General features: G+C 36.6%; 3 protein-coding genes across 9 annotated transcripts in view; 1 reads left to right on the top strand and 2 right to left on the bottom strand.

Moving 5' to 3' along the window:
• The window catches only part of scarb2a (scavenger receptor class B, member 2a), an 11,848-nt gene extending 8,808 nt beyond the window's left edge, over positions 1-3,040 (bottom strand). Inside the window, exon 1 of the mRNA XM_056745675.1 lies at positions 2,588-3,040. Within this exon, the coding sequence (XP_056601653.1) occupies positions 2,588-2,710 (123 nt within the window). The 5' untranslated portion in view covers positions 2,711-3,040. The remainder of the gene's footprint in view (positions 1-2,587) is intronic.
• The window catches only part of zgc:158260 (uncharacterized protein LOC571389 homolog), a 24,114-nt gene extending 10,637 nt beyond the window's left edge, over positions 1-13,477 (top strand). The window contains exons 1-8 of one of the 2 annotated variants that reach the window (XM_056745677.1): positions 8,306-9,605; positions 10,343-10,715; positions 10,802-10,968; positions 11,071-11,233; positions 11,312-11,470; positions 11,851-11,973; positions 12,150-12,227; positions 12,865-13,477. In XM_056745677.1, the coding sequence (XP_056601655.1) occupies positions 9,562-9,605; positions 10,343-10,715; positions 10,802-10,968; positions 11,071-11,233; positions 11,312-11,470; positions 11,851-11,973; positions 12,150-12,227; positions 12,865-12,966 (1,209 nt within the window). In that variant the 5' untranslated portion in view covers positions 8,306-9,561 and the 3' untranslated portion in view covers positions 12,967-13,477. Of the gene's footprint in view, positions 1-8,305; positions 9,606-10,342; positions 10,716-10,801; positions 10,969-11,070; positions 11,234-11,311; positions 11,471-11,850; positions 11,974-12,149; positions 12,228-12,864 lie in introns of those variants that run through there. The other variant, XM_056745676.1, reaches the window with a different exon arrangement.
• On the bottom strand, positions 10,755-21,524 carry LOC130419173 (coiled-coil domain-containing protein 158-like). Of its 6 annotated transcripts, XM_056745681.1 has the most exons (10): positions 21,335-21,524; positions 19,344-19,499; positions 18,907-19,075; positions 17,108-17,220; positions 15,195-15,353; positions 15,048-15,109; positions 14,627-14,919; positions 14,352-14,419; positions 14,109-14,233; positions 11,994-12,631 (listed from the first exon to the last, which is right to left on the bottom strand). In XM_056745681.1, exons 2-7 carry the CDS (start codon positions 19,422-19,424, stop codon positions 14,844-14,846), a joined length of 660 nt encoding a protein of 219 aa, XP_056601659.1. In that variant the 5' UTR covers positions 19,425-19,499; positions 21,335-21,524; the 3' UTR covers positions 11,994-12,631; positions 14,109-14,233; positions 14,352-14,419; positions 14,627-14,843. The 6 variants fall into 6 exon arrangements, with proteins under 6 accessions (XP_056601657.1, XP_056601658.1, XP_056601659.1 ...); XM_056745679.1 differs by lacking the exons at positions 11,994-12,631; positions 21,335-21,524 and adding an exon at positions 10,755-10,888 and having other exon boundaries at positions 19,344-20,016; XM_056745680.1 differs by lacking the exons at positions 11,994-12,631; positions 21,335-21,524 and adding an exon at positions 11,816-11,943 and having other exon boundaries at positions 19,344-20,016.

Here is a 21,524-nt window from a genome sequence, read left to right as displayed (position 1 = left end):
TAAAGAAGAAGAACAAACAACATCATCAGCACTCCTGGCCAGACAAAGTAACGCAAACAATTACGTTTTGTATCAAATTGAAGGTTCAGCAGTTGCACTTCTTAATTCTAGACCGTTGACATCTGAATCTTAAAGGCGGAACAAAAAACGTAAAAAGTGCATCAATGTTGTTTGTGACTACATAGGTGCAAAAAGCAACGGACAAAGCATGTTTCCAAAGAGTGACTCAAGATAAACTCATAAACAAGCTGAAGGTTTTACCTTGAAATGCAGATAACACTATCTGGGATCAGAAGCCATGACTTTAGTACAACAGTCGCTCATATAAAAAAAAAGATTGTCCCCTTCAAATTAGTTACTTTTATTGAGCTCTTTCTCTCTTTACAGAAAAAGTATAATACTACAATTAACAAATAAATTTAGAAGGACCTAAAATTCATGGACTGTTTTCAGTTTGTTTGGAAATTAAATTGTTCAACTACTGGCTAATATACGTCAGTCACATTATTAGTCACAGAAGCGTCAATTCAAAGTTTTGCAATATCTGTGCTGGGAAATATAAATGAGCAATTCACTTTGTCAAACTTGTATCAGTGTCTTATTATAAGAGCAAATCCATATCAAAGTGTACCATCTTTTTTAAAACACATCAGATCACCTATTGAAAGGACAACTGTTTTTTGAACTGAAGAATTTATCACATGAATGGGATTTTTCGGTGCGAGTCACCCTGTGCTCTCTCTAAACCACAAAATGCTGAAGAAAGTACCAAGCTATTCAACTTGTTCGACCATGTGTGGTAATATCAGACTATAGCTTTTCTTTAAAGAAAGATTGTGTTGCGTCACGCTCATTGATTCAGTATTCTGTTTAAGCATTTTTGAGATGGTTTGTCTTAGATTTTTTAAACTACTGGTCAGCTTTTTTACTGATACGGATGCAAAGAAGAAATTTTAGCTCATACAATTAATGACAATTAATTTTATTCAATAGACTAGAACCAGCACACGGACACCACACGTTTTATTTTTACATTTTATGGTTACAAACCAACTTCTTGCTAAACTCCTTTGCAAGCCCAAACATTTTCCTTTTGGATGCTAATAATTGAATGGCCAGCCAGGAGAAATGTTCCTAAACTATTTCATTAACCTTCAATGCTTGACAACCTTGAGAAAGTACATCTTTGAAGGTCCTCGCTGGACATTAAACGTTTTCAAAGCCAAAAGAAATAGAAAAACTAGAGCCAAGGTAAGAAAAACAAAGCATGTTTTTAAATTGATAGTAAGGTTGTTTTCCTTTGTTGTTGTATACGTGTTAGTCAGGTGAATATAAAACATTTCCTATAGTTAAGTAAAGATACCGGCCTCAGCAGAATCATACATTTTATTTAGACACAGTATCTCTCTTTACCATTACATTGACGGAAGGGGCTCCAAATGCTGTTTTAACTGAACTACTTTATACCAAAAATAAATTAACTAACATACAAGACTATATCAAAACTTCTTAAGGCAAGTTAAGATGTTAAATTGTCACACTCTTTTGTAGAAAACTTGTCTCACAGCAACATACTGTCTGTCACATGCACAGGTCTAAAAACACAGCAGCCACTCCACACCCTGCTTAAAGACACACACATATGACCGGAGGGATCAAAAAAAGTTGTGTTGTCAGGTCTAACGGATCCTTGTGACGAGTCTGTGTCACTTCAGTGCCAGAGAAGATAAGAAAGTACACACAATGTATCATAAAGGTCAATTCCTAGAAGTCTTAATAACGAATGTAACATGCAACATAACAAAATATAAACTCACTCCCTCAATTACAGGTTTGAGAAGTTGGGCAGTGAATGTTATAACGTTACCTGGTTAAAAATACTGAGGTCAGAATTCCAAGTATTTTTTCCAAGGAAAACCGCCTGATACCCTCCCCCACATTCGCACGTATAGCACACCTCCCCCCCACCACCATATATGAGCTTATATGTGAACGTTTAACATGTAATAAGAGGGATTCACAGTCAGTAACTTGAGCGTTTCATTCACTCGTTCCTGCTAACGTAACTACAAAGGTGGGTTACGGAAAGAAAGCATTTTCCGCAATATGATCCACTGGTATGTGGCTTTGTGGTCAGGGACCAACCCACTTTACTAACAAAATCACATTTGCATCACGGTAATATGATATCGTGGTTTCACCAACTACAAATCTAACCTGAAGGGGAAATGTAAAATGCCCCCAAAAACATTACGATATTTGCGTAAAACGCGGGGCGCGTACACCAACAATAAACGCGAATACAGGAAGATACGTAGCCCGACTCAAACCTTAACAACTTTCTCCCCTCATAAAATGCCATTTTCTGGACAAACATATGACTGAAAGGACTTCTGTGCGGTTATAATTTTGACTTGTTTTCTAGAGAGAAGATTTCGCAACCGTTATATCAACATCCACGAGCAGATCCGCATGATGCTCCACAGGAAATCTCGTTCATGACACTTTTGAAAGCCGGGTACGCGTTTTGATGTCAGCTTCGTGTGCAAAGCGGTTGGTATTGAGACTTAATTTGAACAAATCTTACCTTTTTTAACCGTTCTTGAATCATTGTTTGGAAGACTTGAGCCACAAGGAGGGCGATTCCCAAAATGAGTAGATGCGCGCACACGATGCCGGTGGCGTAAATGGTACAAGACCTTCTGGTCATTATTGGCGGTTTCAAATGGTCAGATTTTGACAGAAAAATACTGCGATACTCCCGTGACAACAGTTGGAGCCGTTCGCCACCCGGTCTGTCTTTCTCCTCTGAAAGGAAGCTAAGGCTTCTTGATATGAACTTCGTTACTTGAGAATCGCTCGATACGTCTCCGCTTCTCCGGTGGTACTTCAACTACAGTCTCGTTTCCCCTTCTATCACCGATCCCAATGATGTCCGGTTTGCGGGAGTGTTTCTCGGATGCTAAGCTCGACTATCAGATTCAACACAGAGACACCGGGGATCTTCTCCTCCACCCTGACTGGATTCAAATGAGCCAGTCATGCATGAGAAACACACTTTTTGATCCGAGGGGCGTATCCAACTGACATCAGAGCTGAGCTCAAATAATTAAAGGGGGTTTAAGGAGGGTTAACGCGTTCAAATGCCCGAATCAAATATATACTCTTTTTGTGAAGTCGATTTATAAACAACATATAAAAGAAGACTACGAAGGAGATGATTATGTATTAACAGGAACAAAACAGGACCTGGTTCATGATGTTTCATTGCTAACTAGAAGTACAGTCCAGTTTTGTATTTTGTTACATTCTGTTCAAGTTGTCGCCATAGTGCGCCGTCTTATGCAATACATACATTGAGTTAAACAGTTGCATGCGTTTTGTATCAATCATTTAAATATGAGTTTTGTTGAAACACGTTTACATTAAAAGTGTACAAAGATAAAATTTGCTCTAAATCAACACACTGGACGGACGTTACAGCACAGCGGGGCGTCTGTGTTTAAAAGGCTTTGACACGCAAAACCGTTAAGTCCCTTATTGCGCGTTCCGCTATCTCTTTTAGTGTCTCCTTAAATAACTTCAATGGAGATGAATAATGGGCGGGGCATAGGGTACACGATGATTGTCGCAAGCCTTTTGTTCGAGGAACTCCGGATTCTATTGGATGACGTCTTCCCGGACCACCGTTCTGAGACCACCCCTTGATGAGCGTGATTGGTCGACAGCCGGAGAGTGCGATGCTGAATTTGATCGACTGATTTCGGGGCGGAGTTTATTTAAAGGTAGTTTGACACGCCGCTGCGCGCTGCAAATCTCGTGGTCGTCCTGCACAGAATGAAAGTCTAGAGCTCGACTATATGCTGATGGTGTGTTTTAGAATTTACAATCGCTACCATGGCCAAACTCACATGTTTAACACTGGGAAACATTTTGATATGGTCAGATTTTATTCTAAGAAAAGTTTGTGTCAAATATGTTAATATTTTACACTTGAATGAGTCTTTTGACCCTTATTTGACACTTAATGGCCTCACACGTTTTTGTTTGAATGGCTATTAATTAACAAAAGCAAATGAAAACGATTAGGACATTTCTTAGGAAACACATATTTGGTGCTTAAGCTAATATCATGATACAAGAAATAGGTCTTAACTTTTCCTCACCTGTATTTTAAAGATTAACAGTAGGAAATGCAAATGACTAAAGTACATTTCTCAGAAGAAATAATGTATCAAAGGTTCTATACGTTTTAACCGATAAAGCAAAATCATAAAGTCGAATGATTACAAAGTGTACTCATGTTTAAACCATTGTAGACTTTACTGCTTAACTTTTAAAGTTAACAATATGTGAATGAAAAAAACTGGGGTGAACAATTTAGTAGATGTCTCTTTGGGGGGTTTAGGGATGCTCAGGCTAGAGAGCATCTGTGTCAATAAGAGAAGTGAAAACAAACTATTAAAAGCACCAGGAGTTGGAGAGTAAATTCTCAAACATGATTTACATATAGAAAGAAACTCAACCAGGTTTTTGTTTACACAATGAAAAATATTTTTAATGAATGTGTGGAAAATAAAAATGTTCCAATCAATTTCATCATTGTGCAGTTTCGTCAATTTATCATCACTGCATTTTGCTTTTCTTCTATCAATACATTTCATGCCAAAAAAGGGTAAGACTTTGTCACCAGAGATAACAAACTCTTTCTGTAAATAATAAATAAATGTTCACAAAATGTGAAAACTGATGTGCACATTGTGTGACACTGATGACGCAAAAACAATTTGGTTGCATCCTGTTGAGTGCAGGAAAAGGAACTCTCTTAAGTGTTTGAGTAGTTTGCGGTAAACATTTCCTAATCAAACATAAAAAGTTATTAATAAAACTTATGGAGTTGTTTTTCTTTTGTGTTTAGTTTTTAAAAATAAAAAGAATAACAGTGGAAGAAAGTATGAACACATTACTGGACAGCTTACCGGAGCTGAACGAAAGTGTTTCCTTTTCTTGGAAAGTAACTCCAATGTTTGGCTTCATATCTTGCACCTTTACCACACAAAAGAAAGAAACATTGTTTAACCATCTCAATTGTTTAATTGAAATGTGAACCAATCCCTCATAACCAGCAAAACATAATGCAAATTAATAAAACCTTAATATCATATAATAATAATACATAAATCGGAAAAGTTAAGAAAAGTTATGCAAAGAGTTTTTACAAATGAGATTAAGACATCTATTCACCAAAGACAAAGGTCTTTTATAAAAGGAGTTTGCTGCTATGATGTGTGGTTATAATTTTGTTCTCCGCCCGTTCCTCCCTCAACAAAAATGCATTTTTTCTCTGTGCACTACCCCTCCGCATGAGACAGTCAAGATAAGTCTGATGGTCAAAAAAACACAGCTATTAAATATTCCTCATTACTTTTGCACTAAATTGTGCACTTCTTTCCTCAGAGGGTTTATGTAGGCGTGTCATTTTTAAGATTGAACTGAAACCAGAGATTTGAAAAAATTGTTCACCTATAACAGAATCTAGTTAGTGTGCATACAGGCTGTCTTGTTTTTTGTTGCATAACAAACACAGTGCACTTTATTCCATTCTCTTTTGAATTATTGATGAAGAGAGGCAAAAACAGACAGTTTGGGCATCTGACAGCTGGAAAGTCTTGGAGAGGGCTAGGAAAACCGGTCCCTCCATTCAAACCATTTGGTTTGTAAATGATAAAGAAGCAAAGTGTCATGCAAATTTAAGAATTGTGCCATTCTTCCTTTAACAATCATATACTTTGTACCTGATCTGTGTACATTGTCTATCTTTGTCACTTCAAGTGTTTAAACGTTCTATTGTTCTAGTACCAAGAAAAACAAAACCCTGAAGACACATCAATCACATGATAGGCATTAGGAAAAAGTTGGGCGATGCAGCTCTGTACCGCATGGTACATTGTGTTTGTTTCGTCTCCAGACAGGCTCTTGGCAGCATCCAGGATGGGTCGGTGCAAGCTCCTGTTCAGGAATGATCGTGGGAGTACTGAGAAACGCTAGACCTTTTCAGGGGATGTGATTGATGCCGACATGGGCCGTTTAGTACAATGTGAGGAAAAGTACACTTAATTTATATTATTATTATTGAGTGCAGTTTGAGAAAGCATCGGAGATGATTTGAATCACAGATATGACTGAAAAACTGACTGAGAAACATACTCATATGCGTATACACAAATGTAAATAGTTGTTTGTGGTGTTCCAAATCTTAGAACTAAAAGACAAACAACACAAATACAACAATACATTGTTTTGCATGGAGGTGAATGAGTTTCCCATGGGTCTTAGAGTTTGGGTAAATGTGGGCTGACCTAGCGTGCTTTTCTAATTTTGAGCTTTATTTCAACAAAAAAAGTATTTTCCCTTGGGAGGGGTGCATGGTATCGAAAGTTAAACGTCACGCCACCTTGAATACTTGGAAAAGCGACAAGAACATTGTTGAAAGGAGTTTAAACAAATTTTTTCACTTTTTTTTCTTCTGAAATGTAATGTTTCCTTTCTTTGTGTATACTGACAGACAGTCCTCTCTTAAGATTGGTGTTATCCTGTTATTTTGTTCCTCCGTGTCTTAAAATACCAACGCTTAGTTTAATAAACGGAGGATGGTCACTGTCAAAAGATTTCAGGGCCATCGCTAAGACTCCGAGGCCTTAAATATTTATAGGCGGGTTTCATCTCATCAGGCCTGATGCGGTGTATCCTCTAAATTTTGCCGTTATCTATTCAACAGTTGCTGACCTTTTAACACGGCAGCCATCAAATGGAGCATTCCTCCGTTTGTCTCAAAACTTACATAACGCATTTGTCTTTGTGGGAAATCGGAGCTCCCTAGTTTCTGGCACATCACATGCTCTGATAAATGCTTTTCATGGGGTTTGGCTATGAGGAAATTCCTTTGAGTTTGTAAGCGTATTTCTACCTGTCCAGGGGCTGTAGTGTCTCTGGGGGAAATTATCATACAAACAATTACCGGCTTTGCACAATGCCCTCTGTTTGCTTCATTTCTCCCGAGTCTATTATGGCGGAAACTTCCCACTCGGGGGAAAATTCTCACATAAAATAAAAAACTTGCTCTTTCCGCTCAACGTTTAAAATGTAGGCATGCCAGATGAACAGGATACAAAATTTAATTAATCCCCAAGGGGAGATTTTGAGCTGCTGTCAAACATTCTTTGGAGTCGGGTCACATGAACGCGGCAAATGATGGTTAATAAAGGCGTGTAAGAGTTCAAACAAATGTATAAAATATTTAGTAAGAAAGATTGATGTAATGTTCAACTCCTGTATAGGAGTCAACAGGCCACACCCTGAACACACACGGAATGCCGGCAACAGTCACGCCATCACGTTACTTCTCAACAGTCATTTTACCTCTGAACAGTCTGTATGTTACTTCTGAAGTTTGTCTTCAGTGTGTACAGAGCAAATATAGCACATTTAAATTTGAGTTTATTGTCACAAATGTTTAAACGAATTGGCTTGCCATTGCAGATATAACACCCAAGTCTGACATTATTGCAGAAAGCAATGTGGAATTAGTTACACATTCACTGTGGTTAAGAGAAAAAGCTTGTTTAATACCACTTCCTGCATTTTGCAAATATATACAATATGTTACATTACTGTAATGTCCTGAATCTTGAAACATTGATGTTTTGAACACAAAATTCAAGATTTTGGCTTAAAAGGTAGCTTTAGTCCATGTGCATCTGTATACTAGTGTACTCTTAAACATTGACTAAATTAATTGAAGTAAAATCTTCCTCTAACAAATTGATGACATCACATAATATAAATGTAACAAATTAAGGTGAGTTGCTATTTTGTAATAAGAAGACATGGCCGTTGATATGCCCAACCCAGACTTCCTGTTGAAACAGGTTATATATCAACCGAGCGTTTTTTACAGGAAATCAAGGCGGCTTTAAATTAATTTATAAAATATGAATGTAATCATTGTTATTCATGGTACTGACTAGTGCAGTTTTTATTCTGTGATCTTGGTGCATAAAACACATTGATTTGAAAGGAAAAACAGGTTCTCCAAAGAGCTCAGACTTATTTTATTCACTCTCATTGCATCATTTCACTCTCAGTGCATCACTCTCAATCCATTTCGTTACACTGTACTTGTTATATGTGTAATGACAATAAATTGAATCCAATCCAATTTCAATATACAGTAAATATATATATGCTGGCTTATTGCCAGACTTTATGATTTTTTTTATGATTTTATGAGTTAGATTTTTCAGGATTTCTTTGACAAAAGGTATGGGGTTAATTTATTCAGAAAGCTTTAATTGTTCTAAAAGAGTGTTCTAGAACAAAAGTTCAGAACGGCTCATTCTAAGGACATTACTGTGATGTTTGGAACACACTGACAGTATATTTCCACTTTAACTCTTTAGCTATTCCATAAACAGCAGCGAGTTGCCTAAACAGAGCTCACTCTGTGCCTCCTCATTCCTCTCTGATCATGTGTAAACTCAGACCACGATCATGTGCACAGCTTATACATACAGCTTGTCCAGCTCAACCGAGCCGATGGGTCATTGGTTTTATTACATTTTTCAGCTTGTTACAAGAAAAGGCCACGATGCAGACAGAAAGTTCCTTGACAGAATTTCAGTGTTGTCGTTACCACTTCCTGTTCACAGCATATCATTCACGCATAAGGCAAGTCACGCCACCTAATGAATGCAAAGCTATTCTCATTCTACACAAATCTATAAGGCAAAACATTCTCTTTTTTTGTAAATACCATTGTTTTATCTTCCTGTCCTGTTCTTTACCTAAACAGAGGGGAACATTTCCAGGATGTAGGCTAGAACAGGCCCAAATAAATGTAGCCTATGGAATGAATCTGTGCTTTCTTCCTATATTTTTTGTTTAGTCTAAGATTAACAATGATATAAATAGAATTACAATGGCATAAGATTTATATATTCGTGTTTAAAAATTAAAATGCTAAATAAATAACAAAAATAAGGTAAAAAAGAAAAGAGGGTTTAGAATTAATCAAAAAGCTGAGGTTATACAGTTGCATTTACAAAATGATTTTACAATTACAAAATTGTTCATTGTAGCTTAATTGATAACATATTGTCTAAGTAAAGCAGGTTGTGTGGCCTACTGTTAAAAAAAGCATTAAATATCCCAAGGGCTTTGCATTATCCTAATGCTTCAGTGTAAATGTACAAAAAAAGTATGATTTTTTTTATATTTAAATGTACACTATTTAGCACTGACCAGAAAGATCACATATTATTATTTATTAACACGGTTACCAAATCACCAGGCGCCCTCTTGTGGTGAAAAGGCGCAAAAACTACAACCTAGAAGAACCACAAGAATTAGAAGCACCAGAACAATGTCGTGTTGATAGCAACGAGCCACGGGCTGCAACTCACTCGAAATCCAGACGAGAACTCACATACGTTAAGCACAATAATGTTAAGTTCATAAAACCGTATGCATTTCTGATTTAAATGATTAATATAGAGGAGTGAAATGACTTTGAAAACCGGACCGGTGGAAAACACCAAATTTCCGTGGTAAGTTCGGAACTGCAGTTATTTTACATTTTGTGTTTTTTAATCTTATAGCTACATCTTTCGTTTCCTTTCATCCCAGAGTCAATTAACATTAAATGGATATTTACATGTTACCACTCTATTAAAACGATTTGCCATGGTTTAACTACAATAACCAGTCTTTTAATTTTGTTTGTAGTTAAACCATAGTAGGCCTATTTTTACAATAAAAGTTGAATCGGTTGTGCTTCTAGTTTAAAAAAAGTGTCATTTAAGTATACTTTTTATGTACTTCTCAGAAAGAAAAAAACATGTAATATTTAGCCTTTATATTTTATAAACTAAAAAGTGGGCCAAGTAGTTCCAAGTAGTATAGAAACAGTACACTTACAAGTATACAAGTAGTATGCTACATGAAGAAGGGCCTACACTTTTAAATAAATTTGTTCTTTGTATAAATCACATTAATTTGATGGATACTTAGGGTTACCACAAATTTACGATGGTCTTACCACAATAATCATAGTTAACCATGGTATTTGTAGTTAAACTTTTAAAGCATGATTCAATTTCTTATGAGTGGGAATACATATGTTTTAAAGTACATCGATATAGGAAGCATAGGAATGGCCTACTATGATAATATGGTCTTTACCTCATCTTGTATCACGGTGCAACCATGAGTATTTTTGTAAATTATTTAAAGGCATGAGAAAGCACTCATAATCAACTCTAAGCACGGTTCTCTTTGTCCTCAGGTATAAGGAAAGACTACAGACCAAGTATCTAAGGGATCTAAGCAAAACGCAACAACTATCTGGTGCATTAGATGGTCGAAGGTGGCGTTTTCTGTCTCCTGGGCTGGATGATTTTAGAGATGGGTACCCTACTGTTTATAAAGAGCTAATTACCCGGTGTGACTGTGGAATGGCACCTGCAGTCTTCTGGATGCCGAAGCACCAGTGTGCTGTGAACTTACCGCAGAAGACGTTAAGTAAAGATCAGGCGTGTTACTCAAAGAAGAATCCACAGAGTCAAACCCAACGTGAGTTCATCGATGCTGTAGAGCTCAGACTGAAACAACACCCTCTGGCCCTTTACCCTCATCTGGAGAGCGGTATGACACCAGAGGTGAGCACATTTTAATTTAAGTCTACATCATTTTATTTGGGGGAATGAAAAATGTTAATTAGGTTTTGATCTAATTTTTCCTTTAGTTATTTGATCAGGTGTTGGCAGTGCTGGACCCCGATATGTGTGTGAAGAAAGACTTCTCCACAACCTCTCCAAAAAATGAAATCCACCTAGAAGACAGGAGATCACAATGTGAATTTTCACCTTTAGTACCCCTCAGTGAGACTGTTGCACCATTCATCAGCATCAAGTAATTTTTCTTTATCTAAATCTTCTGTATTTAATCAAATAATAACATAAGTACATAATGCAAAATATAATTCCTGAGATAACATGTCCTACTTTTCCCAAGATCACAAAAGGAGAAATGTAAAGACAACAGACCAAAAAATATCTATAAATGGCAGAAACCTAAAGAGACTCGTCTGAAAGATAACATGACCAATGTTAAACACCTGCAAGATGATGTCAAGCTGAGAATTACCAGGCTTTTCTGTGAATGGATCAATTCACTGGTAATATTTTAACACACAAAATAATGATCATAGGCTTTAGCTTTTAAGTGTGTGAGAGCATTTTAATTGTTTTCTCAGGGTGGAGATACTGGTGATCTGACGGAGTCAACCATCCTAGATCTATTCAAAAGTGACTATGAGAAGAAATCACTATTGACCCTTATTAAAAATAAAACTCCAGCAATACTCTACAGCTCTGCTGTGGACCTGCGTCCTGATGCATTCAAGCTGAGCAAGGTTGGTAATATTAATATAAATATTTCACGTTTAAAGACACAAAGACTTTCTTTGTTTATTGAAAAATCTGTGACTGTGTCTCCCAACAAAGGTAATTTAAACTTGAAGGATTTTTTATTAGGATGAATACATTTATTTATTAGTCCACAACATTTTGCTAACAAAGATTAATTTGTTGACTGGACTAAGATACTTAATTATTCGTTCATGTTACATTAAACAAAGGTTTGCAAATTTCCAAGTGGTTAGTATTTTATTAAAATGAGTTACAGATGAACAAAGTTTTGATCATTTTTTAAAGAGTTTATTTTTCATATATACAGTAGATCTTTTTTAATTCTAATTCTCATTCTCAAATCTTGTCCATGCCTGTCTGATAGGCCTATGAACCCAACAGACCTCAGATGTCCCAAACCTGCACAAAAAGGGCTGCCAGCGACCTTTTGAGAAGCCCGTCAGATATCACCGATAGCCTGGACATTGAAGGACCGTTGAGTGAGGAGGTGAGTATGAACACACATATAACTACAAGCAGATCTTAATACATATGGCCATCCATGGGACTAATGACCGTGAAGTATAACCCCACCCAGCAACAGCCTAGAACACTGGTTATAAAAAGAGCAAATAATGTGACAGATGTCGTATTATATTCCCGTCATTCTTGTTTTGTTTCAAGGACAAGGAGCTAAAGGAAAGGTATGCCATTCAAGCGTTCCGACAGCACATTATCAACAAGAGATTGGAAATGCCCAGGGTAACGCTTCATAAATTTGTATAGTAAAATAGTTTTATATTTAAATACAGCCGCAGAAAAAATTAAGAGACAAATTTTTTATTCAATCAATATTTCTAGATGTATTGTGGTCATTTCAGCCCAGTGTCTGTTGAATTTCAACAAATCAAACCTCAGGAGTGACACAGTCATCCAACAGAAATGTGAAAGACCGACAGCATGAATAGACATGTAATCTGTCATAAAAATCCAAGTTATCAAAAATAAAATATATTTTTTACTTTCCTTAAATACATGTAGAAATATTACTGTTGTATTGCTTGAAAGTCAATCTGAATGTGTTTTCTTGCAGTATTTGAGGTTTGAAAAAATCCAGAGCATCTTCTGTTATTTTGTCCCTTTTCTCCAGTTTTCATTTTCTGAAACTGAATGCAAATAGAAACAATATTTTTATTTAAAATTTGGAAGATATATTGTTAGTAGTTTACAGAATACAACAAAAACAATAATTTAAAAAAGTAAATTTAGAAAAACAGAAAATTGTTTTATAAGTCTCTTAATTTTTTCCACGGCTGCATATCTTTTTTTAGACTATGTTATGATATGTTATGATGTAAAGGAATGTTTGTATAATTATTTTGTTTATGTTCTCATGCAGTTTCTCAGTGTTTTGTTTTCTGAAGAGGAACTGAAAGACGAGATGAAAGATTCAAACACTGCTGGTTCCATATTAACTTCTAAAAGCAGAGCCTGCCAGTAAACACCTAAAATAAATGCTCAAATAAATGTATCATGCTGGGTTTAAATCCAAAGTTTACTATTTTAAAGTTTAAAAGATGTTTCCCACTAATAAATAATCAACAATAATAGAAAGCCGCCTGTATTCTCTTTGTAAGTCCACCAACAGCTTTATAGTCCTCACTAGTGCATGTAGCATGGTTTGCTTTTTCCATTTAATTCAAATCTTCATTGAAAACAAACATTCAGCATCGGGGTTGGAATTTCAAGGGCTTTCTTGAGCCTTTTCATTTAAAAGAATGGATCAACATTGCTCTGCCATTAAAATTTTTTTTTTGCGTTAGTTAGGCATAGTGCATTCTAATGTGATGTGATTCTAATGACTCTTTATGATAGGAAATGTTTTTGAGAAACACAATCCATAAGTATAATTTCCTTTACACAATATGCACTATTAAACCATTAACAGAACTTTGGCACAGTTGTTTCAAAAACAGACAAAATCGGTGTCTCTTTGACCATAAATTCTCATTTTAAAAATCCTTTAAGCTCAAATATGTATGGAAGTATTTTAATGCCATTAGTCTTTGAAGCAAAAAGCATGTAGAATTAGGACTAATCAAAAATAAATATGTCGCATTACCAGTGCTTCCATGTTTGGAGTCTGCAATTCAATATGGTTGTATAGTTAAGCTGTGAATATTTCAAATTGAAACAATTCACACACAATTTCACTCTAATCATCAAAATTCACCTTTTAAATTTCTTTAAATTAAATTAAAAAAGAATCCTGTGAAAAATCAATATGGATATAAAAGGTTGTATTTTAAAGTTGAATAGTTGAATTTTTAATGAAATTTAAAAGGTGAAACAGTGAAATTGTGTGTGAAATTGTTTCAATTAGTAATATTCACAGCTTAACTATACAACCGTATTGAATTGCAGAATCTAAAAATGCAAGCACTGGTAATGCAACAGATATATTTTCATTCGTGCCAATTCAACATGCTTTTTTGCTTCAAAGACTAATGGCATTAAAAGACTTCCATAAATATCTTTCCAACTTGTGCTGATGTTCTCTATGCTTTAAAAAAAGTATTGAAATAACTTCATCATATTGTCAGCTGTAGGAATTTCTTAAAAACAAAGTGGAGTTAAGCTCACGTGTGTTTTTTTGGTGGGGAGCTCTTTGTCCAGCCTACTCCTTCATGGATCAGAGGTGAGGAGAGCATGCACAGGAGACCTGCGTCCACAGAACATGTGGCCTACTCCAAAATCTAATTTGTTAACTGTTAAGAAAAATACATGAAACATTTATTTACAACTAAACAATGAAACCATAACATCAAATCTATACAAGTTCAGGTTTGTTTCCCAACATTGATCTGTGTAGCAGCATAAACTCACAGTGTTTTGATAAACTGCTGCTGGGATTCTGCTGATCAGGTTTAGCGTTTCTGAGGGAGCTCGGCTCACTGTATCAGCACACATGCAAAACAAGCAGCACATGCATTAAATGCGACTCGGAGTGCTGACGGAGGCAAGGGAGCCTTAATCACTGCAGCCAAGCACTTCAATGTTACAAAACAACTTTTCTGAAGCAAAGAAGCTTGACGTGCCAACGTGTATCCATGCATGAAACTGAATCCAAACTAAAACAATTTTTTAAACAAAGCTCTCACGGGTTAGATTTGAGGTCTTCCTCTGATTTCCCTAAGCCCTTGTCAGTGTGTGGTCCATGTTCTTCATCAGCCCCACCACCCTGCTGTCTTGCAAAACTCTTCAGCTCCACAATGGGGTCATGGACTCTGAGCTGGAGAGATTCCAGAGGAAAATCCATTCCAGCACATCCTGTCAATTCAGTGTGTGGGTGGAAACAGGATTGTTTTCTTGCTTCCATTAGGCCATTAACATGGCGCTGATGGAGACTGGCTGGAGATCTGGAGACATTACGACGGTTCTGGCTTTGCAGCTCCTTATCAAAACATACACAGTTACATACCAGCAAAGGGCGTAAAAAAGTTCAAATGACTTCTATGATTAAATAAACGTTTTAAAAATTCAAATCATTAATTTAAATCTAATGCGTGCTGCAGTTTTAACCTCATGATCTCCTGTTCTTGCTCTTGAATAAAATCTTGGCATTCAGCAAAACTGCCTGACATCTGTACAAGATAGAACAAAACATAATGTTATTGTTTTTACATCATTCAAATCTTAAAAGGGCCTAAAGTGGCTCTGATAAGACACCTTGTATAACGCTGCCTCCAGTCTCTCTGCCCTTCTTTTCAGCCCTCGTTCTTGTGAATAAGATGCCTTCACTTCAGCCTCCAGTGTTCTTCTGATCTCACTCTCTGACATCAACTCTTGTGTCTGCCTCTGAACCTCTAATGCCTGCTGATGCTTGTCCTGTGACACAGAGAACACAAACTTAAGATGGGGTCACACCAAATGATTTCTTAAAATCTTATAAGAGTTTTAAACTGTGAGAGACCACAAACATGAGGAGGAAAATTCCTAGATTTTATCGTTAAATCTCCTATAATGTATGGTGCACCGTGATGGGAGTGGGGGACGAAGACACCACACAAGAACAGATTTTCAGAGTCCTGACTGTGAGCATAGGAAATCTCGCAAATTCTCTCGAGATTTCAGAATAAGTTAATTATTATTTCACTGTAGGCTATTGCTGTGTCTGAATTCGCCCCCTATCTCCTATATAGTGAGTAAACAACTCATTCCCTACATTTGTTCACTCTTTTTCACCCACAATACATTCTGATTTGATTGGCCAGTTAACCAGTGCGTAGTGATTGGTTTAATACTGCAAGCATGTGATGGATATGTAACGCCTCTTACCATATGTGGAACATCGGGTTCCAAAGCAATTGTACTGACAAGTACACCCACTTTACCTGAGTTTACATTTGGGCGGTCTTAGTCAAGTCATACCACAATCTGACGTAGATTTGTGGGTGTGTGGTTACACGAGGTGTTTCAGGCAGGTCTGAGTAGACAGATTCGCTTTAAGATAGCATGCATCTTTTGTGCAGACACTTGATTTTTAGAAATTGTATGTGTCTAATACATGCATGGGCAATTTATAACACGCCAAAGACACAGAAAAAACACGAACTGGCGCCATATGACCTCTTTAAGTAATTTTATTAAACGTAGGGTAATAGAAAATTAACGTGGCAAACATTTGTTTTCTTCTCTTTATTAAAAACGAATAGCTTGTGACAAATAATGTAAGAATGAATTTATCCATAAAGTCACAAACACAGGTGTTATATCAGCTTAATAAGGGATTTCCGTGACAATACTATCAGACACAGGATATATTTCGTCAGTGTCTGAAATTGCCCACTCATTTTCATTCACTTCTTCCCCATATAGTAGACTATTTACCATTCGCTTTAAAGGGAATACTGCATGAGTGAACAAGTGAGCGAATTCAGACACAGCTTGTTTATTATATATGTGTGTTCAATATAAACAAATTTTTTATTTAACTTTTATGTGATTTAAAAAATATTATTTATCGTTGAAAAATTTCTCAAGCAGCATCGTCTAAAGCGTTTATGGTGGCACAGCACTGCATGTAATTTTATTGCAACTCAAATATTGTTGTATGTCTTCACAATAATTCTATAAATACTATTTCTATAAAATAGCTGCTGACATTATCACCTGATAGAGTCCACTGGCTCAACTGGACCTATTTTTTCTGTTCTACCGCATTCGCACACTCGGACTCCAACCACTACCGTCACTTGCACATAGCCTGTTTTTTTATTGAAATGATTCGCAATTGTGATAATAGTGTTTGTAATGCTTTTGAAAGAAATGCTTCTGTCAGCTGGCTTTCTGATTGGGTATTGTTTTGTTCCACGTGACAATCAACAGAGTTCTTGTGCGTTTGTCCTCTGGGTTTCCCCCACGCATCAGGTGAATATGTTGATCAGGGCGGCTCCGCACCACAGGAAAATCTGATAAGATAATCTTTAGAGCCGTTTAAGATCATCGGGACTTTATCTAGGATTGTCGGAAGGGGAGAAATCGGCCCGATTAACTTGTGCTGAGGCCCCGGCCTTACATGCATGCACAGAACAAGACGTTGATGCTAAATACATTTTTAGTTTATTAGCAAAACACTTTACCAGCTTGAGCTTTTCTACAGTCTCCTCCAGCTGCTGAATCTGGACCTGCAGGAAATCAATCTGCTCCCTTTTAGCAGTGATCTGTCTCTGCATCCCAAGCGAAAACTTAAGACCTAAAATGCATTTAAAACACACTCTAATCACTCATGACAAATAAATAACTATATTTACACTTAAAATAAATTTGGATTTTCAATTGGTTTTTTTAGAAGGATAAATACTTAGGTCACAAGCATTAATGCTTATTTTCTCATTTTTATGCCCAAACTGTGTTAAAGTATGAAATTTAGCAGCATCTAGCGGTGAGGTAGAAAATTGCAACCAATGGCTCACTCCACTCCTACCTTTCGAAGAACTACGGTGGCTGACACAAAACTAAGATCTTATCACGTTTTCACTTCCAAGCCAAAGGAGAAATATTTTTTGGTGAACTATTTCTTTAAAATGTTCAATGCATTACTCTGGTTTCACCCTTTATGTGAAATATTTGACATTTCATGATTATATTCCTTATTATGTCAACTTCATCACTAAGCCACCAGAAAATAACGTCCTATACTGGCACTGTATTGTCTGCTATTCAAAAGCCACGTTGTCTGCGCAATCAATGAACTGAGGCTTACGTCATATGGGACCATTTTCCCATTCTGCGCTCCTCACAATTGAATGGGACAAACAAACAATAGAGGTTTACATAGGTCTGACCTGAGAAATCATAGCCACATTATCTACCAGCACGCAGTGAAAACAAAAGTTCTTTAACAATATCGTCATACGCAGAGTGCATACATGAATGTAAAAGAAATACTTTGTGCAAGTCATGTAATGGAAAAGTACACAGTGGCATAACAGCAGGTCTATGAACTAACATGGTTCGGCTCTATAATCTCAGTATGCTGTCTTCCTGCTATTATCCAATGGCGAACAAGTAAAAGACGGCCACATGCTGGCTCTCCTTAAAGATAGTAAACCACTCATGCAACATTGTGCGCCGTCTTCCGTCTTTTATTTTATATACGGTTGGCCATGTTTTGTTTGTTTGAACACTGTGAACTGTGGAGGATGTAAAAAAATCCTCTCTTATCACTTAAATATCAGTCATGCTGTGAATGGACACGGATGTCTGTATTTGTATTTGAGCGTAATTAGAACTTTCCTGAAACTTTTTCAAAGCTTTGATATCTGTAAAGCTGAGGTGCCGGTCCTGTGAGGTCAACGAGTGCACAGGCAGGTGCTTAAAGTGACAGTTCACCCAAAAATGAAACTTCTGTCATCATTTACTCACCATCAGATTGTTCCAAATCTGCATAAACTTCTTTGTTCTGCTAAACTCAAAGGAAGATTTTTGGAAGAATGTCAGTAACCGATTCTTCAAAATATCTTCCGTTGTGTTTAGTTGAACCAAGAAATTTATGCAGGCTTGGAACAATCTGAGGATGAGTAAACGATGACAGAATTATTTTTTGCTTTTCATTATCTGCTTGATTCCTTTTAAAAGTGGCCTTAAATTATCACTGAAAGAAAATGTCAGAAAAATCTTCTTTTGTGCTCTGCCTAAGAAAGAAAATCATACAAGTTTGAAATGACAAGAAGGTGATTAAATGATGAAAGAATTTTCATTTTGGGGTGAACTATCACACAACACATGTGCTTATTCTCCTAGAACTTTTGAATATGTCTATTAATGACAACGGGCCATGTTTTACGAAGGTTAAATATTTTATTTCCAATGAAATTCTAAAGCAATTGACCCAAACTCTAGAAACAAGATCTGAATTTTGTGATCTGTGTCTCTGTACCTTTCGGTCGAATAACCTGCGTATGCCGCGCCGCAAGCACGGCTCTCATTTGCTGTTTGGCTGCTGTGAGCTCATGAACGGTACAGATCTTCTCTGAGAGAGAGACCTGCTGACAGGCCCGCTCTCTCTCTATTGTGCTTAGTCTGAGCTCTGCTTGTCTCAATGCAGCCTATTAACACAAACCGTATACAGAAAACAGACAAAGGAACATTTATGAGTAGATGTGCAATACAAAACCACCAGCTTACAGCAAAGCAAAATCACTGTGTCATAGCCAGGTGTTATTTTCCAAATGTCACTATCAAGCTCACGAATGGGGTAATTTAATCTATAATGCGTTCAATTTCGGCACATAACTCTCAACACATCACTATTAGATATTGTGATAGTAGGAAATCTGTGGAAGTCAATGTTGAGGACTGGAAATTGTATTTCACCTTCAGTTGTTGATTTTCCACAATAAGCGAGTCGATCTGTTTGGTCAAGCAGTTGTTGTCCAAACTAAGGCCTGTGCTCATCTTTTGGTCACCGTCAGCAAACCCTGAGCATCCTTTCGCAGAATAGTTTTAACTTAACTCCCCAGCACTCTGCTCCTGAATCACAAAACACTAATGAAGTCAAAGCAAAAAATTACAGATAATGCCAAGCTCTTATTCTTAGTAAAACAAAGCATATGCTGCTTTTTATAACTATAAATTGGCTATGGATGTGTATAAAAATCCCAATCTTTTGGGCTAAGAGGTGTCTCCCTCTCGTGGCCTCACACCTTATGAGACAAAACAAATAAACCATTGTCAAACTTATGACCACAATTTCAGTTGTTTCATAGCCTCCAGCTCACCCTTTTATCACCCGTTATGTTTCTCAGTCAATATCACCCCCTCCTGGTCATGACCAGTAAGTGCTAATTCTAAATGACCATGCAACTCACATTGAGACAAGAGCATTGAGAAAAATCATACACATTGGCTAGAACTAATGAGATAGAAAAAAAACATAACTTATACGATTGGAAAGTCCATCCATGTGTGTAGTTTACGTACATTAACAGCCATTATGTGTTTATTTATTCTCTTTTTTATTGTACAGTGGCTCAGCTACTGTAGCTAATTTCTGACATGTTTACCATCTGTCTTTTAAAGTTTGGTTTGCTTGAAAGCAGATTTAACCCTTTCAAACTAAATAAAACTTTGCTAAGGAATTGAGCTCCTTGTCCAATTTAAACATGCAAATTTAAACCATTTTTTAATAGTCCCAACTTGTTTTTTTGGAATTGTGTAAACTGGGCAGAGAGTTTCCATCGCCCAGAATTTGCGTGAGACTGCGTTAGGGGAGTTGTTTTTTAAATAAAGTGTGATTAACTTATTAGTGTTAAGGGTTTGATTATTAGTTTTACGTTTTACAAGAGATAAATCGATTTTTTTATACATTTTTGAGTTTGTCTTGTATTGTTCTTAAAAAATTGTGCACGACTTGCAATTAGGCTGTAGGAGGTTCAGTTTAAAACTGGTAATTCTGTTAACTTTGTCTCGGAAGTCACATAAAAATTTGAAATTCTACAAAGGTTCTATAAAAATCATGTTTGTTTAACAAACATAAATTAGACAACTTGAAGATATGTGAAAAATGTTAAGTTTACATAACTTTTGTACAGTTTTTATCTTCTTCAAACAGACACAGTGCACAGGGGTCACACAGGGGTCACTGCAGCTATTCAAAGAGCCACCTCTTGTATAGCCTTTGCATGGGTTGTGATGGCATTGATAAAAATCATCTGGTGACTTTTGAAAATCTCTTTGGTAAATATGTATTAAAAAATCAAATAATATATAAAAATCTTGTCTAACAACTGACCTCTCTGTGCTGCTTTTCTACAGCTAATACCTCCTTTATATTCTCCACTATATATCCTCTATGATGCTTTCTGCGCATCTTGAAGATATCAAGTCAGACTCTCATGTAACACGGCAGAAGAAATCCATGCGATTGCAAAACTCCATTGCAATCAAAACATCAAATGCATCACAGGAAGACACAGAAGAACTACCAGCATCATCTTGTGAACATGCACCTGTCCTCCTCTCTACAGTGTGCTGCTGTGACCAGCTTACTGTAGTTTTCCTCACTTAAGCCTGGTTACCCAACATGTGTTTAACATTAGATTTACTTAAAGAGCCAGACATACTGTGATCGTTAATCGCAACTAAATATCTTAAAAGGTCTGTGCAGTACAGAATACATTCAACTACGCTTCTTTGCCTCCCACGCAGTCATTACGATATAAAATAAATCACTGCATAATATTTACACACGACTTTTACAAAATATGGAGAGGATTAATACATCTACAGACAATGGATGAAACGTTATTAACAATGTTAATACTGCTAGGACAGATTTACTGATACTTGATAATTGTACAACTCACATAACACGTTTAGAAGCGTTGATCCGCTTTTTGAAAGATGCTTATTTATAGGTTTAATATGTGTGATTTTAAATTCTTATTTGTGCATCCTCGTTACCTTTCCACGCTTCCTTTCCTAGCGTCTTAGCTCCACCCCGATTGTTCACAAACCACGCCCCACAGTCATGACTCATGTATCTTTCTCGATTTC

Source organism: Triplophysa dalaica, chromosome 4 (genome assembly GCF_015846415.1).
Source record: "Triplophysa dalaica isolate WHDGS20190420 chromosome 4, ASM1584641v1, whole genome shotgun sequence".
Lineage (NCBI taxonomy): Eukaryota > Metazoa > Chordata > Actinopteri > Cypriniformes > Nemacheilidae > Triplophysa > Triplophysa dalaica.
Note: the sequence above shows the minus strand (reverse complement) of the source record. Positions and strands in the feature narration are given on the sequence as shown.